General features: G+C 32.4%; 2 protein-coding genes across 5 annotated transcripts; one reads left to right on the forward strand and one right to left on the reverse strand.

The window, feature by feature from the left end:
* Positions 1–5,906: 5,906 nt before the first annotated feature.
* On the reverse strand, positions 5,907–10,972 carry Pex1 (peroxisomal biogenesis factor 1). Of its 3 annotated transcripts, XM_076413142.1 has the most exons (15): positions 10,791–10,972; positions 10,397–10,733; positions 10,259–10,345; positions 9,370–10,206; positions 8,706–8,964; positions 8,462–8,624; positions 8,259–8,406; positions 8,020–8,204; positions 7,768–7,967; positions 7,652–7,711; positions 7,412–7,598; positions 7,238–7,306; positions 6,328–6,489; positions 6,162–6,271; positions 5,907–6,109 (listed from the first exon to the last, which is right to left on the reverse strand). In XM_076413142.1, the coding sequence occupies exons 1-15, from the start codon at positions 10,878–10,880 to the stop codon at positions 6,043–6,045; spliced, it is 2,961 nt and encodes a 986-aa protein (XP_076269257.1). In that variant the 5' UTR covers positions 10,881–10,972; the 3' UTR covers positions 5,907–6,042. The 3 variants fall into 3 exon arrangements, with proteins under 3 accessions (XP_076269257.1, XP_076269258.1, XP_076269259.1); XM_076413143.1 differs by lacking the exon at positions 7,238–7,306; XM_076413144.1 differs by lacking the exon at positions 7,238–7,306 and having other exon boundaries at positions 10,397–10,501; positions 10,791–10,952.
* A 354-nt stretch (positions 10,973–11,326) lies between these two features.
* On the forward strand, positions 11,327–15,462 carry CycB3 (Cyclin B3). 2 transcript variants are annotated; one of them, XM_076415346.1, is made up of 7 exons: positions 11,327–11,458; positions 11,997–12,246; positions 12,301–12,593; positions 12,674–12,905; positions 13,817–14,203; positions 14,267–14,441; positions 14,498–15,462. In XM_076415346.1, the coding sequence occupies exons 2-7, from the start codon at positions 12,022–12,024 to the stop codon at positions 14,656–14,658; spliced, it is 1,473 nt and encodes a 490-aa protein (XP_076271461.1). In that variant the 5' UTR covers positions 11,327–11,458; positions 11,997–12,021; the 3' UTR covers positions 14,659–15,462. The 2 variants fall into 2 exon arrangements, with proteins under 2 accessions (XP_076271461.1, XP_076271462.1); XM_076415347.1 differs by lacking the exon at positions 11,327–11,458 and adding an exon at positions 11,766–11,905.
* Positions 15,463–17,567: the final 2,105 nt, after the last annotated feature.

Genomic DNA, 17,567 nt, shown 5'->3' on the forward strand with positions numbered 1-17,567 from the left:
TGATTTATTTATACAGAAATTTATTATTTATTTGTTATTTTTTTATTTATTATTTATTATTAATGTTTAGACATAATGTATATTTTCTATAATAAATTTAATCGAAATTATAGTTTTAAATAATTGAATTGTCATTCGTTAGTAATAGTGTATATGCAACGTACAATACATTTTTCTTCAAATAAAAGAAAGTTTATTAATTTTACCTTGTCCTTTTAATAATTTATATATAGAAAAATATATTTGTTAATGTTTGTACATTATGTATATTTTCAAATAATTAATACATTCGAAATTTGAGTGTCAAATAATTGAATTATCATTAGTTTGTATTAGTGTATATGCAACGCACAATACAGTATATTATTATATCTAGGTATAGACTATGAGAGAACTATTTCACGTAATGTCATGTTATGTTGATTCTGAAAAAAAACCTATGGGCCAAATAGATGACGCCATTTGCAAGTGACTCTACTAAATACTCGTTAAAAAGTTCGATAGTGCTAGTGTCAAGCATCAAAATTGGTGCAATGCTTCAAAAGTAGAGCACACTCTATTTCTTATTCCAGCTATTGCAGAATTCTCTCAACTGAATCAAGTTAATTCCAATTTTATTAAACAATACTAATTCCTAATACCATTCGTCTGATTGAAATCATAATCACATTATCTAAGAGTAATTTTTAGGTTTTTATTTGACGTCCCTAAAATAACATATTTTCTGTTGTCAGGGTGACCGTTACTATTTACCAAATATTTGGAAACATAATTAAAAACAAGGAAATATTTCATTAAACTTCACATAAACAATACCAAACATAATTAATTATTTGGAAACACTATTTACATTATGCTTATACTTGTTAACATTCAAATATATTTATAGAATGACAAATAAAACTAGATTCATATATTACCACCTAGTATTACAACAACCTGCAATACATTATTTTCATATCTAATAATATTCAAATACTTATAGTTGTCACAGTGACAAATAAAGTTAGATTCCTATATTACTACCTAGTATTACAATAACCAGGAATACATTATTTTTATACCTGATAATATTCAAATATATTTAGTTGTCAGAGTGACAAATAAAGTTAAATTCCTATATTACCGATTACGATATTATTATACGTGTTAATATTATAACATATTTATCGTTATCACACTGACAACTAAAGTTAGATTTCTACATTACCGATTTGTATCACAATGAGATTAATTACAATCGTTCTTACGGCAATTTAGGCCGCGATTTAAAAAGGAGGCACTAAAAGCCCCTTGTCTCTCGTCGGACAAATACGAACAAACCCCGACATCTACGAGATAATTCCTTTCTTGTCGCCGCTCATCATTATTCAGCTCCTTAGTTAAGGGCTCTTTCACGGCGCTCGCTATTTAAAGTTTTTAAATCAGATCTCATAAAGATGGGTATTTTTTCGCAAGAAAGAGGCGCAAGATTGGCAGCCGAATTAGCCGGTATTGAAAGCCGAGCGGTTACAGCGACAACTTCATAAAAGTGTCGCTTATCGCACTTTTCTTAAGGAAAATATTTGGCTTAATTGTTAATTTCGCGACAGCGGTAGTCAACATGTTATTTTTTTTGGACTTGATTTCGATAAAAAAAAAAGAAATTTCTTATAAAATTATATATATATAGTCAATTCAAAATAGCAGTGACACGAGTGTCAATATATGTCTGTTTAAAGTTGTAAATTCGTTCTACAGTCAGACAATATTATCCTTGTCATTTTATTATATTTAAAAAGAGATAGAAGTTCGAACATGTAACGGAATGAGTCTGCAAAAGTTGTCCGTTTGCCAAACTTCCGAAAATTCTTCAAAATATTATAATTATGGGTTATAAACCGGCAAACGTTGTTTTAATAAATTTGAAATCGCAGCGGTTTTTAATGAAAATATATTTTTTGCGCCTTGCAGCTGCACTGTATATTAGTACAGACACGGTCACTAAAATATCACAAAAAATAAAAACAATATAACTTTAAATTCGCCAATTCGCTTGGTGTTTCAGAGATCAAATATACGAAATTTATAAAACAGTAAGTAGTTTTTTCAATCGAAACATAATTTAATACAATTAGTTTTATTTTCATAATTATTTTCAAACTTCAATAAATTGTTTAAATATATTTTTTTTAACAAAAAAGACAATTAAAATGTCTAAATTTCTTTATAACTACGAATTTCACGAAAAATAATTACATCAAAAAGAAATAACTATGCTAAAATACAACTACAGGCCACAAACTGACATGTTATCTTAAAATCCTTAGAGATGAGAAAGAAATTTTGTCTGTGTATTACCTTTAACTATAACATTTAGGCCAATTGAGTAAAAAAACTCACAAAAATACCTGATATGTAAAAGAAAATATAACTTTCCATCAAAATAGTAATTAATACTTGCCTACGAAACCCAAAAATAACCTTAAAATATCGAAAACCCTATTTGGCTTCGTTCTAGCAAACTTCCCAATTATCAATGGAAAACTTTTGAGGACCGCCGACAAGACCGATTTTAAAATTCTCTGCCGTGAATAGCGGCATTTTTCTCCGAGCACAAAACTTTTTTGTTAATTTTCCTTCTAATTTTCTCGACGGTTACTTATTCGCCTAATCGAATTGGCGCGGAAAAACTTTGTAGGCGTCGCTATGCCCGCGTCTTCTCGAAAAAGTACCATTTGCATTCGTCGGCCGGTCGAGAAGGCGCTTGTTAACGTTTGTTGTTGGCTAAAATATGCTGGGGATGTGCAAAGAATGTCGGAATATTAAAATTAATCAAGACATTTTCAGCAGGACTCGTAAATGTATTTATATTAAAAAAAAACACCGAAGAAAAGCAACAAGTAAAAAATTTTCAATTTCAAATCAAACAATATGTCAAAATTGACAGTAGTGGACATTTAATGTCAACAACTAATGTCACTGTAATTCACATCAATTGTCACAACACACAAATTTTACTTTATTTCAAACATTTACACAATAAAATAATATTAACCACATAAATTTATTAATAATAATTTAAAAACAATTTAATAATCTACATTAGAAAACAAAATTCAACGAAAACCTTCCGGCATTTAATAAAAATATTGGAAAATTATTTGTCAGTCATCATACCATTACCTTACATAAAATTTTATAATATTATTACGCCTAAAATAAAGTATATTGATGTATTATATCCACGACCAATTTACCACAATCCAATAAAGGTATAATATAAATATAATATAAACAATAATCTAATTTTAGTGATGGAGAAATCGATATGGTAGGGTGTAATTTTAACGATACACAGACAGATCGTGATGACAAGTCAACACCGGTATTACTCACTGGTTGCCGAGTATTTATTTTGAAAATATACCTTTGTAATGAAAAGAAAGCATCTGAAAAGATGTGCGGTGAATTACGTACATAGCGAGAAAAATAAATATCGGATAATACGGTTTGGATTGTCATTCTTGCAAAACTTCAGAGGCGGTCACGGCTAAGTTGATGTAACTAGGAAATGTTTTTCGGGTATATAATAAAATTATCACAGTAAATTACCTCAGGTTTATTACGGCTTTTTGTGTAATTATTATTATTGATTCTACATTTTATTGCTGCGTCATAATCGAATAACAACTCGAAATTGCCGGTATTTAAAAGTAATAATTAAATTATGAAACAAGCGCGAATAGCGGCGAAAGACCCGCCACCAAAAACAGAAATTTAATTTATTTGACAAAGAATTACTTGAAAGGATTCTTAAAATGGAAACTACGTCTCAAAGCATTCGGAAAAGATCGCTTGAATTAACCCATGTTTTAAGATAGGGCTTTAATTAACCACAGGGGTCTTGTTTTAGTACAGGTCTGGCATTAGTTACAATTATTTTCTCTAATAATTCAGGTCTTAAAGACAGATATATAAAAAGTAGTAACAAACAAATCGACAAACTACTTTTGATAATCTCGTGACATTTTCTAATTCAAATTATACACCACCTAACGATGCGATTATAATTTCAATCCTAAGTACTACCCTGTGTCATTTATTATAACTAATTAAACGTTTCCAATTGAAAGAAAGCATTCGCCTTTCATCTACAATTACCACGTTAGGCAATATGAAAAGGCGGCTCATTCACCATAATAAGCAATTTCAACGCATATAACATCAAAAATGGAACGGTTTCCATTTCCTTGTCGTTATAAATATACCAAAATCGAGGTTGGGTATAGTTTACCAATATAAATTATTTTGTTTTGCAGTACTCCGAATTATTATTCATATAAATCATAATTATGTATTAATATATAGAATGGTGAAGGTGCATGTAATTACAACAATTTAATTAACAGAATAAAATCTATTAACCTAAATTTAAAAACGAATTTCTCGCTCGGTTTCAAAATAAACTTCATTTACTACATATTATTTTTATACTTTACTTATTTTAATGGTTAAAAAATCATCAAAAATAGCGAGGAGCTTACCAAAATTATTTTCTACGATATAATAATAATTCCCTTTAATATGACAGGTCAATTGAAAAGTCCCGGCCCTACCATAGCAAAACACTTTTTTTGGCAAAATTATTTTTTTTTATTCAACATAATTCCCTTCAAGGGTGATACACTGATTACAGCGACTCCTCAACTTTTCGATACAATTTTTGTGGTAAGATTTGTCCTTTGCTTCTTCATTCGACGAAAAGTTCTTTCGAGAAAACATTCTTTTGAGATCTGAGAACGGGAAATAGTCGCTGGGGGCCAGATCTAGAAAATACGGTGGATGAAGAAGCAATTCGAAGCCCAATTCATGGATTCTTGACACGGTGCATTGCCTTGGTGAAGCAGCACTTTCTTTTTCTTCAAATGCGTTTTCGACGATTTCGTCCTTCAAACGGTCCAATTAACGGTATGTAATAATCGCTGTTGATTGTCCGTCCTTTTTCAATGTAGTCAATGAAAATTATTCCATGCGCATCCCAAAATACAGACGCCATAACTTTGCCAGCCAACTGTTGCATTTTCCCACGCTTTGGAGCGGGTTCAACGTGTGCAGTCCACTCAGATGACTTGATTGGACTTCGGTGTGAAATGATGGAGCCATGTTTCATCCATTGTCACATATCGACGTAAAAACTCGGGTTTATTACGCTTGATCATCTTCAAACACTGTTCCGAATTATCAACTCGTAGTTGTTTTTTGTCAAAAGTGAGCTCGCGCGGCACCCACTTTACACAGAGCTTTCTCATACCCAAATATTCGTGACTATGATGTTCAAAACACGTTCAGTTGATATCTTTAGAATGTCTGCTATTTCATTCTGTTCCATTTTACGGTCATTCAAAATCATTTTGTGGATTTTTTTAATGTTTTCGTCAGTAACAACTTATTTTGGACGTCCACTGCATTCACCGTCTTCGGTGCTCATTTCACCACGTCTAAACTTAGCATACCAATCCTTGATGGTTGATTCTCCTGGGCAGTCTCCGGAAACTCGGCATCAAGCAAAGTTTTTGCTTTAACTGAATTTTTTCCTTTCAAAAAGCAACATTTTATCAACACGCGAAATTCCTTTTTATCCATTTTTCACAATAACAAAAGTTACTTCACTCAAAATGCTATAATTCACAAACTAATGACCCGAGAGCTGTCTAATTTATACACGCATCTTTTGAGGGTTAGGGCTAACTAAAAAACATATGGATGCGACCGCCACGACCCTTCAGGTTACCACGCATTCACGAACAACAAGTTCAAAGGTAATGACTACAAATTAACAATTATATTTAAATTGGCATTGGGAGTTATAAAAAAACAGTTATACATAAAAATGGTGAAGATGATCAATAAAATAACATAGTATATTCAATATAATAACTATATTTCCATTAATACAAAATTTAACAAAAAACCACTCGTCAGATGCCCTATATATACAAATCACCTGTCATCAACTCTCCAAGGAGGAACCTCCATATAAAAATATAAATTGACTTATTGTTACGCCAGAGTTACCTTGGATCCAGCTTTGAAATCATCTAAATTGCCTCCTTGAAATTTAGCATAGCTGCACGGAAACTATTTCAGTACAGTAGTCAGGTAACGAGAATATTACTTACATCTGTTCATATTTCCTCCTCTCACTTTTGGTCAACGAAGGCCTGGTTTTAGATAAGGCATCCAGTAGCAACGTCTGAGTAATCTGTGTAATACTAAGATCTAGGTCTTGCTAATAAAACAGATTAAATTTAAAAAGAAAGAAGGAAGAAAGTGAAACGGTCTTACATCATCCGTAAGTTTCATTGATGCCAACTGGGCACTGTACAAGAGTGACTGGAGGTCAGCTCCGGAGAAATCTTCCGTTTTCTCGGCAATTTCCTCCAAATTAACATCGTCACCGAAATCTAATTTCCTCGACAGAATCCTCAGGATATCCAATCGATCATTCTATGTAACAATTGAGATGATATTAATAAATCATGGCATATAGGACATATATTTTGAAAATGATAAAAAGTCGCTAATTTTTTTATCTCGAATAAAGGTGCAACTTTCAAATTATACATATTTTGGGGTGAAAGAAACAAAAATCCATATTATTTATTGCTGTAGAATTTGTCATTTTTTAAAATATATAACAAAAACAGATATCCATTCGTTCAAAAATTCACTTTTCATTCTGTAACTTAAAAAGCAAAATTTTTATTAAAATTATTTAAATACAATTAGATTCTGCGGAAAATTCTTTATCAACCCTTTCATTTTCGTTAACTTGTAATTATTTTAACGGAAATTACACCAAAAAAATTGAAAACGAAGAAAAATCGCCAATTTTCAGGACTACTTATATGGAAAGTGCCACAAATTTGTATCTTTTTCCGATAACTCATAGCCTGGGGAAGCAACACTTCAGTTCTCACAAAAACGCCTTGAATAAAATAAATTGTATCAATTTTTCTTCGATTAATGCATGAAATAAAATTACAAACTAAAAACTCATCTCACCATACATCCCACAATTATTATTAAAGTAATACAAAGTTTGTTATAGCTAGCAAACAAGATGCCATCTTTTCACTAATTCTCGGTCAGTTAGTTAAATAACTGGACTTGAGTTACGTTGTAACGTCAGCTATAAAACAAAAGACAAACAAATCGACCGACCCAAGCAAACAAAACCATGCCTCTTACAAACCGAGCTGGTACAGGTGATGATTGTTGGATTGATTTTAGCAACTCTATAAATTCTGGACAAGGTATCCATCTGAAGATATTAGAAGTTTTAGAATGTGGGCAAAAATGTATTATTTCCATTATATAATTATTTTGTTACTTAACAATGATTATGACGATTAGTGGTTCAACTTACGGTATCGGGCATCTGGCACAATATTTGTTTATCCAGTCGACCTGGTCTCAACAGTGCAGGATCCAAAAGATCGGGCCTTGAAGTCGCAGCTAAAACGCACACACCTGTCAACGATTCAACCCCGTCCAGTTGCGTTAAAAACTGATTCACCACACGATCGGTTACACCAGTATTGTCATGACCACGCCTAAAATATTAAGATCAAAATACCGACTATAACAACATTACAGTTAACAGTACCTTGGTGCTAAACTATCGAACTCATCGAAAAAAAGCACGCAAGGTTTGGCACGTTGAGCTCTGAAATCAAAAATGGCAGAAAAACCATCATACATCATACCACAATGTCCCAGTACTTATCAAACACATCTCTAACTGCTTGTTCGCTAGCTCCAATATATTTACTGAGCAGTTCTGGACCTTTAATTGATATCAGCCTCAAGTTACACTGTTTAGCTGCGGCCCCAGCCAAGAGAGTCTTCCCAGTACCCGGACAACCATAAAGAAGCAACCCTGACTGAAGCCTTAGCGGGGCTTTCGAAAATATGTTAGAATACTACAAATATAATCACAGAGCTGATGCATGTAATCAATATAACAATATCAACCTTCACGGGCCACAAGAAACTCTCGATCATAATTGTCTTCACGTCACTTAAACCACCAATATCGTCAAACGTTTTCGAGCCAGGCGAGTGAAATTTGACATTCTGTAAAGCCAAAGAACAAGTTTTCTTCAACGCTCGTTCACAGCAATTCTGATCGATCACCGGATGTTTTTTCGAACTACCCTCTAAAAATATTAACCAATAAACACTTTTCAAGCATTGTACAAACTAAAATAAACCTTTATACGCCTCAAATAGAGCTTTATCATAAAAATCTTTAATGTCCTGAACCACAAAGCCATCTGTTTTCATCAAGAGCTCGTTGTAATCCAAATTATTTGTGTCAGACTGGTTAAAAAAATATTTAAGCAACAGTAATCTATCAGTCTACGAATACAAGGATGTTAAGATACCCGTCGATGCTGATATACGAAATATGTACCTTAGTTAGGTCATTTAAACCGAATATATTTTTAAATAAATGATTGCCTCTTGATCTATATATGTATCGGTTTAGTTTAGAAAGGGATTCTACACTTGCCAACACAGCTATCTTATTTGTTTCGGTATATGTCCATAATAAATTACATAACATCTCACTAACTCTAAAACAATAAATATATTAGATATAAATATCGTTATCAAGGCTTGGTAAAACCTTCATATATAACATTATAATAAATTACCTATTTATATAGACCGTGTTTGGGGTTTCTTCTCCCTCACACCTTTCGCACAAAACGTGTAAATCATCGAGAACTAAAACTGATGGCTGACAAAGAACCAACTTGGAAAAACAGTCCATAAAGATTTTATGTAATGAATCTACGGTCTTGCCTTTGATTGCTTTACATTCAATTGTTTCAACATAAAGGAAATATGGGTACTCCTTGAAAGCTACACTGATATAATTCAAAAATTGAGTTTTTCCCATTCCATTCCTTCCTGTACATAAGATTGAATAAACAAGACATTGTATTTCGAAACGGACACTGGGGTTAAGCCACAAAACAAATGATTCTTTATTAAATAGCTTTATCTGTGTCCATCTAGTTTAGGAATTTTGACTAACTTTTAACTAGATCTTAAAGTAACACTTCTAAATAGTATACAATATTATACATCCATGGTACTGATTGCTAATAGTAACAGTACATAAAACATACTTAAAGGTAATTTAAATTTCTGAAAACGTGATGCCTTCGGATTTTGTCAGTTGGTATCATATGAGGTAATAAGAAAGATAACTCTTGATTGTTTAATTGTTGATTTGTTGAAAACAAAAGACATATAACACAAATTCTGAGAACCTGCATTAATTTTTGTAGCTTAACCCTCGTCATAGCTTACCAGTGATGATAGTATGTTCAGACTGAAAGTACCCTCGTCTCCACAACACCGACAATACATTATCAGCCAGTTGCTGAACGACTTCAAGTTCCTCACAAAATCTTTGTTTTATATTGTCTGATTTCCTGTCATCGAATAGTCTTACATTTTCAATATTAAATGAGAATGTACAGTTTCTCAAATCATTTCCATCAATGACACAACATGACGGCATGCTTGGGGGGAATGTTAAAGAACAATAAAAATCATCTCCAATTCTTATAGGAAAATCTGCATTAAGAATTTGGGCTTTGCCTTTGCTCTCTGATAACACCAATTTTAAATTCTCCAATGTGTCTTTCGAATGTTTTCCTGGACAGTGCTGCACACAAATCTCAGAAGGCTGTGCCAATTCATTGCTAATACTTTTTAAACATACCCTAACTCCATTATCACATTGAAAATATTTTAATATAGAGTTGTGCACATAAACATTATTTGATAAATTATTTAAATATAATGGAGATCTATTCTCAATAATATCATCTAAAAAACATAGTTCAACATACAGTTCTTTGGTATTGTAGGTATTCTGTAACATTATAAGTTTGAAGAAAAAATGATCATTGAACTGTGTTATATAATCATTATGCAAACTATCTTTAAAAATAAAAACTTTAAATGGTTGCGTATGTTTTAGATTAACGGGCAGTTCTGAAATTGGTATCAACCTGTAAATTAATTCAAAGTTTGTGTTTTTTAATTTTAATTCCTGTGGACAGTGACTGCTTGTTAAACTAGAATTAGCATTCAAAAATGATACAAAGTTTTTCATATAGTCCGAGTTAACATATAATTCTAAAACAATTACCAAATATTAGTTACAGCTTTTGTGTATCATTGTCACTACCTTTCTTTTTCATGTTTGTATCTGGAGGTTTAATAACTACTTCAGTTAAAAAATCTAATGTTCCTGGATATATTGGCTGTACACTTTCTAGAATAGTTTACTTTAAAAATAGTAAAACGATCTAATACAGATTCTTACCAACATAAACCACTATCGAGATATTATTACCAATCCAGATAACAATTTTTTGACCAACATTGACGATCCTAACTAGATCAAGCAGATGGGATTGAACATTTGACGCTAACAATTCCAAAACTTCATAATCAGTCTTATTAGATGGTTGTATATTAATGGAATTAACTACAGGGAGTTGTTCTATCTCAGACACATTGACTAAATCATTTTCTTTAATACTCAGCACTTTAGCATACAGAGAGTTAATTCCTATACAGTCCGAATCAACGATATTTCTCACAATATTAGCAGAAAAATAAGCTGTTTCATTGTCATTATAACTCAGTCTTAAGCAAGTCTATAAGGAGGTAAATCAACAAGCACTAAATATAAAAATAAATTTTATGCAACTTACCCCTGTATTCAATTGCGTATGTTCCGTAGAAAGATAAAGAAAACATGATTTATGATGCACATACTTGACTCGTAAAACACTATCAAACATAATTACAGTAAATTGTTGCAAAATGTTTAATAAAAATATAAATAAAACTTATTAAGGTTATATGTCCATTATATGGGGTTAGAATATTATGCTGGCTTGCCACGTTTAATTTCTTTTTTTAATATTCTTCAAAATATTCAAATTAATAATAAGATATACCCTTAAGATTAGTTTTAAAAATTATAATCTAGCTATAGAATGAAAAGAGTTGTTAAAATATTTTATATGAATTAAAAGTTTTTGTACTAGGTAGTTCGAAGTTATTATTTTTCTACCTAAAGATTATATTTTATGGTACATCTGACAACGTGAACTTGCAAATATTGAACTGTCAAGAAACATCTGTTGATATATTTTTATTTTGTTGCCACCAGAGGGTCAAGGATTTTACCCCCCTTACTCTATACAGCCAATCACATGAAGCAAAATGCAAATAGACCAATGGAAATATTTGAAAACAACTGAAATCTAAACGGTCGCCCAGGAGCGATTAGTTTGTCATAAGGATTTTGTGTTGAGAATTTTTATTCCGTTTTTACATAATATCACTTTTATTACCGATTTTACTAATTTTTTTGGTAAGTAGATTTAAGTATTTTCTACCTAATTGTGATTATTGGTGCTTCAGTTCATATTTTAATTCATAAACTAAACGGTTTACTATTCGCCACCATTTTAAAATCCTTTTTTGTAGTATGTTTAAGTTTTTTATTCAGCTCGTCGATTCTTTTTATTAATGTTGTTTGAAACGTGAATGTACTAATGATAATCTAATGAGTATTATATGTTGATGTTCTATCTATGTTCAAAGATACCGTTAAAAAAGGCGCTAAAAGTTAAGGTGTGTTGTGTCATATTTCTTTATCGTTAATTTAGTGCGTCAGTTACTTATTTGGTACAGATTTATTATGTTTTTAAAGTATGAGGATATATCTTAAAGACTTTTTCTCAACTTTTGATACATTAAAACACGTGGTGTATTAATTTTTGACCATTGTAAGTTAAAAAGGTTATGCTCCTTTAAGGTAAGACACTAATTTTTGTATATGACTTAATAAATAAATAGGTTAATTATTTCATAGTTTACTATTAAAACTAATTCTTTCCTCTTTCCAGAAACATACTAACTTTGATAATAATTATGGCACCGAATAAAACTTTAAGATCATTAGATGTAGTGAACAAAGTTTCTACTAGAAGCAGAACACTGTGTTTTCAAGACAATGTTAATAAAGGGCTTGACAGAATTGATAAAATTATTAGAGGCAAACGAAAGGCTGACTGTTCTCCATCGAAGGAAAAAGCTATCAAGAGGACAGCTTTAGGTGATTTAACAAATAATACAACAAATAAAGTTAGTGACAAGGTAACTAATGTTGATAGGGATGTTTATATTGTGTATTGTGTTTTTTAATCTCAGGGCACAAAAGCAAAAAAAGTGACTGTGCAATCAAGAGTATTACCCTCAGTGAAGACTGTACAAAAGATTAGACAAAATGAGAACCTAGCCCCACCTCCTGCCCCAGGAGGCAATAAAATATTGACCAGGGCATCCATGAAAAACACAGTTCATTGCCCGACACATACTGCTGTAAAACCAAAAGAAGCACAGAAAGAAAACCACTTGGGCATTGGTGCAACTACCAAGAAAAGACTGAGCAATGAATTTGAAAAGACAGAAGAATCTCTGTATAGTTCAGCATTAGAAGAAATGTAAGTACTAGTGCAACCAAGTATATTCCAGCACAGCTTGCATATCTACTAGAGTTTCAATAATACAAGCCTTATTATAGTAATGAGTCTCCAAACTTCAGTACGAAGAAACGCACTACCAGATCTTCAAAAAATGCTGATATTTCAATGCCTAGTTTATCTTTCGTAGCTGAACAGTTAGAATCTAAACTTCATCTTGGTAATCACGAGGTTCCCGAAGGGGTATTGGATTATGACAAGGAAAACTGGAATGATATTTACCAAGTGTCTCATTATGCCATGGATATATTTAATTATTACAAAGAAAAAGAGGTTGGTTGAAACAATAGATTGGGGAAAAAAATAATTTTATATATTTTTTTTTTTCGTATTTTTCAAAATGCATTGATTCAGTTACTTTTAATATATTCATGGTATGTGCTGTTTGGTTGAAGAACCATAGTTCCGTCACAGTATAACCTCTCAGGTCTTCCAGAAAATTGAAGCAGAGTTTCACAAGTTTTTAGTTTGTTTTTTTTTGTCCGCAGGTCACGCCCTTTTTCTGTCAGTCAGGAGGCAAGGTCTGGGCCTGCCTCAATCAACATTAATTGCCTACAGTGACAGTAATGATCTGGCAAGATTTGAGCAATTCCTTTCCAACCCCACCAGGCGTTTAGCACTTTAATTGGTGTCAGCACAGGCTTTGCAACCTTTTGTAGAGCTTCTCTGAATTCTGTTCACAATCTTTTCGGCACATTAACTTCATACATAATCCGTTTTTTGATCGTTTGTTTCAAAAGTGACTCGATTTAGTTTAAAAGCGAGTCATAAATGGAAACTGTTCACTAAATTTTTCACTGTTCTTTCAACTTCTTTCAATATCCAATCTTTTATAAAAGGTTCAGAGCCGTTTTATGACTGGTGTTTAGTTGTGAAAGAAGATGAAATATATCGGCCTACTTCGATATGTTAAAAACTAAACATTATCCAATTTTTGGATGTGCTTGTGCAGTATTTGGTCCCTTTTCAGCAGTAAAAATCATAACGAAATTTTCACTTAAACCTTTATATTTAGGCCATTCTACGAATGTTTGCCTTTCGAAAGCGTTATAGTATGGTTTCACTGAATTTGTGTCAGTGCAAGTTTGAAACCATCTATTCGAAAAAAAAATAGAAACAAGATTATTTTTTCCCCAAATTTATAGTATGATGTTTTTTGCTGCTAGATTAATGATTCGTTTCAGAAACAATTTCCAATCGGTAACTACATGGACCGCCAGGTATGCCTTACCAAATGGATGAGGTCGTTGCTGATCGACTGGATGGTGGAGATCCAGGAGAGTTTCGAGCTCAACCACGAAACCTTATACTTAGGAGTTAAACTAGTTGATATGTATTTAGATAGGGTAACGGTTTCCAAGGAGACATTGCAGCTGGTAGGGGCGGCCGCAATGTTTGTAGCTAGCAAATTCGATGAGAGAGTACCTCCCATGATAGACGATTTCCTGTACATATGCGACGGCGCGTATAACAGGAAAGAAATGATCAGGATGGAAAGTAATCTCTTAAAGGTTATTGGTTTCAATTTAGGCATTCCAATTAGCTACAGGTTCTTGAGAAGATACGCCAGAGTAAGTACCGTGCGTTCGTGCTTAGTCGCCGCCGCTCTAACGCGAGTTTTTCTGTTTCCGTAGTGTGCCAAAGTAACAATGCCAGTTCTGACTCTCGCCAGGTTCATCCTAGAGTTCTCCCTGATGGATTACGAAACCATCGCCTTGCGGGACTCATTAATGGCATCGGCTGCTTTGTACCTGGCGCTGAAGATGAAGAAGGTCAGTGACTGGACGCCCACCTTGGAGTTTTACACTGGTAAATCGTCGAATCTCCGAAACCCCCGATTGAATTAACACGATGTCGTTTTGCAGGATACAAAAAGGAGGAATTGAGGGACACGGTCCTGTTACTGAACGCCGGAATCAGCAGACCTCCTCGATCCCAGATAATGACCGTGCGGAATAAATATTCCCACAAGATATTCTTCGAGGTGGCCAAGACGCCCCTCGTATCCGACAACGACCTCTTCTAAAACGTTCTGTTCTAATAATTATTATTATTATTAAACTCGACCTTTTACCTTTATTTATAATTCAATTGATCGCCGTCGGACCTAATTGTTTTTCTTTATTTATATTTTATTTCAAAGTTCAGTTGAGTTTGTGATCGTGCGGAATGATGTCGGGCACCTCGACGTGCCGCGTTTATATTTTTAAGTTTTATTAAAAATATATACTGGTCGAAGTGGAACGAGGCACATCTTCGCCGTTTCGTATCCTACTTGGGGCTAGTTCGTGGAGACTAATCCGAGACCATTTTTTTTTCTCAGGAGCTTAGTTATTAATTAAAGGTTCTACTAACAAATTTCAGCCTTAGGACAAAGAAGCCAGACATGTACATTTACGTATACGTTTTTTTTTTAATGTGTATACATACGGATAAAATACCAAAAAAAAAAGAAAAAGTTTTAACACAAAGTGCATTTCTCAATGCAAAAATAGACTCGGCTGATAACTAGAAAAAGTACAACTCCATATAGATATATAGTCTTCGTATTTACTGTTAAGTGGTTGCATGATAACTTTTAATCATAATATTATTCGTAAATTAGATTTTTTGTCAGTGCAAAGGTATTCAGTATATAAAAAAAAACCCGGTGAACATATTCCGCTTTTATTCGCATACGCCACCGCGTCGAATCGAGTCACCCGCGGACCAGAGATTACCGTCGATAATTGTTTTTATTTTGTTTTGTTTTATTTTTAGCTAATATATACTGATACTGGCGTGATATTTACTGTTATAACACTTTGTGTTAATAAATTGTATCCCAATATAGTGTTGTTTTAATGACGCAACTCTCCCGACGATTATAAAAGAAACAAAGTAACTGTCGTTGTTTTTTGTTCTGATCAGCTATTGTTTTATATTACAATATCTTTTTAAAAAACAACATTTTTGGATTTTGACCGATATATAAATAGAAGATAATCCTTAACGAACCAGGGACAGATTTTTTAATCATAATATACTTGTATAAACAAACCGATCAAAGAAAAATATTTCTACCGAATTTAAGTGAGTTGACAGCAAATGAAATCATTGGCGGACTTTGGTATCATGATTTCTAAAAAATATAAGATGTTAACATCAAACAGTTCCTAGTTAATAAACTTAAATCGACACCTACAACTTCGTCAAATCGGAGTTTGAGGTCAATGATGAAAACGCCGTAATAAATAAAAGCCAAGAATAACGGAATATTGCAGCTGTTGGAAAACTATTCATCCACAGTTGTTAAAGAAATAACTCGCAGAAGACAAATATCTCACTTGCATTGTAACAGTGGCCTATACAGCTGTCGTGACTCTGACATTCGAACAATGAATAATCCGCTCATATACAAGGAATCAACCCTAAAAAAAATCTAAAATAAAGTTCAGGTATTACCCTCCTAGGTGAAGACTTGAGAAAAATACCTCTGCATTTTCATGATTTAGGTTTTATAGAAACATCTATATTGAAGAGAAAAAATTTCCAGCAGCAATAAAAAATCAGAGGGGGGAATAGCAATGGGTGTTGAAAACATATATTGAACAGAGTATTATTGAATCATTGAACAAGACAGTCAAAGTTTAGTTAGATTCCATTCATTTATTACATATATATGACGATTTTTTCAGTTTTTGACATTCCTCCCTGTGAAAGAAAAAATAAGAATAGGTCGACCCTTTTCCGCCTGTTTTAGGTCAGAATCTAAAGCAAATAAGATATAGTCTATCGAATAAAATAAGCAATGCACACCAATGGCTGTTTTATTAGGACTATAAAATATTAATCAAAATTCTTCGAAATGTTAATGATGTTTTTTTGTTTTAATTTTTATTTTCTACTTCTAAGACCTCCTTTTATCCCCCAAGAAAAACTAAGATACGGTCGATCCCCTTACTCCAAAACTAATAAATAAATGAATGCAACAAGGACAAGTTACAATCCCAACAAGGAAAATAAAATTTCGTTAAAATCAATCCTGGGATGCACCTCATTGGAGGTTAAACAGAGAAATACACGAATCTGAACAAATAAATCCACAAGCTGAATTAATTTTAAGTAACACGTAACCATATTTGCAACATTTTTCTTTATCCCCACGAAACAATATCCAAAGAAAAACGGTTACTATCATCTGTCGGATATCCTAAGAGATATGTGATTTAATTAAGCAAACAAATAATGACCCAAAACAATAAATAATAGCAACGATTAGATATCTCTTAATTTGGCTAGTGTCCCTAGACCTGAAAAATTATCGGCCCATGCTTTTTTGAAAATGTAGTTTGGACAGTATTATTTTTAAGAAATAAATTCCCAATAATTAATATACAATTTTTCAATAGACCAGGAGTCTAACATTCAATAAAAAAAGAATGGATTACATCTGAGCTAAAGAATGAAAGAATTAACTCTTCCAAAAAAAAATCTGAGAAGATACTATTTAATCATTCACAAAAACATAAATAGGTCTTTGGTGGTATTGCATAAGCCGACTAAATCACAAATGCAATTCAACAAGAACTTATTTGAGTACTTAAAAAAAAGAATTTATTTATTTTTATGATTTATCTTCAGAGAAATATGTGTATTAATGTTTGGACATGATCTATATTTTCAAACAATCAATATAATGAATTGAAATAATGAAAATAATTTGTCATTCGTTTGTTTTAGTATATATGCAACGCACAATACAGAACATTGTTATTATAGTCCTTCCAATAAAACAGCCAATGTACGTCATCAACACCCAACGTATTGTCAAATTCATTTTATAAAAACGTAATATCCCTTTTAAAGTACAAACATTTTTCTTTCTCATTTTACTAATTAGCATTACTTTAATAAGAGGCAGAATGAAGTCTGATACGTCCGAACATGAAACCA

The sequence above is a fragment of the Rhynchophorus ferrugineus genome, unplaced genomic scaffold (genome assembly GCF_030347505.1).
Source record: "Rhynchophorus ferrugineus isolate W39M unplaced genomic scaffold, kcgeb_rfMv2 rfM9, whole genome shotgun sequence".
NCBI classification, from domain to species: domain Eukaryota; kingdom Metazoa; phylum Arthropoda; class Insecta; order Coleoptera; family Curculionidae; genus Rhynchophorus; species Rhynchophorus ferrugineus.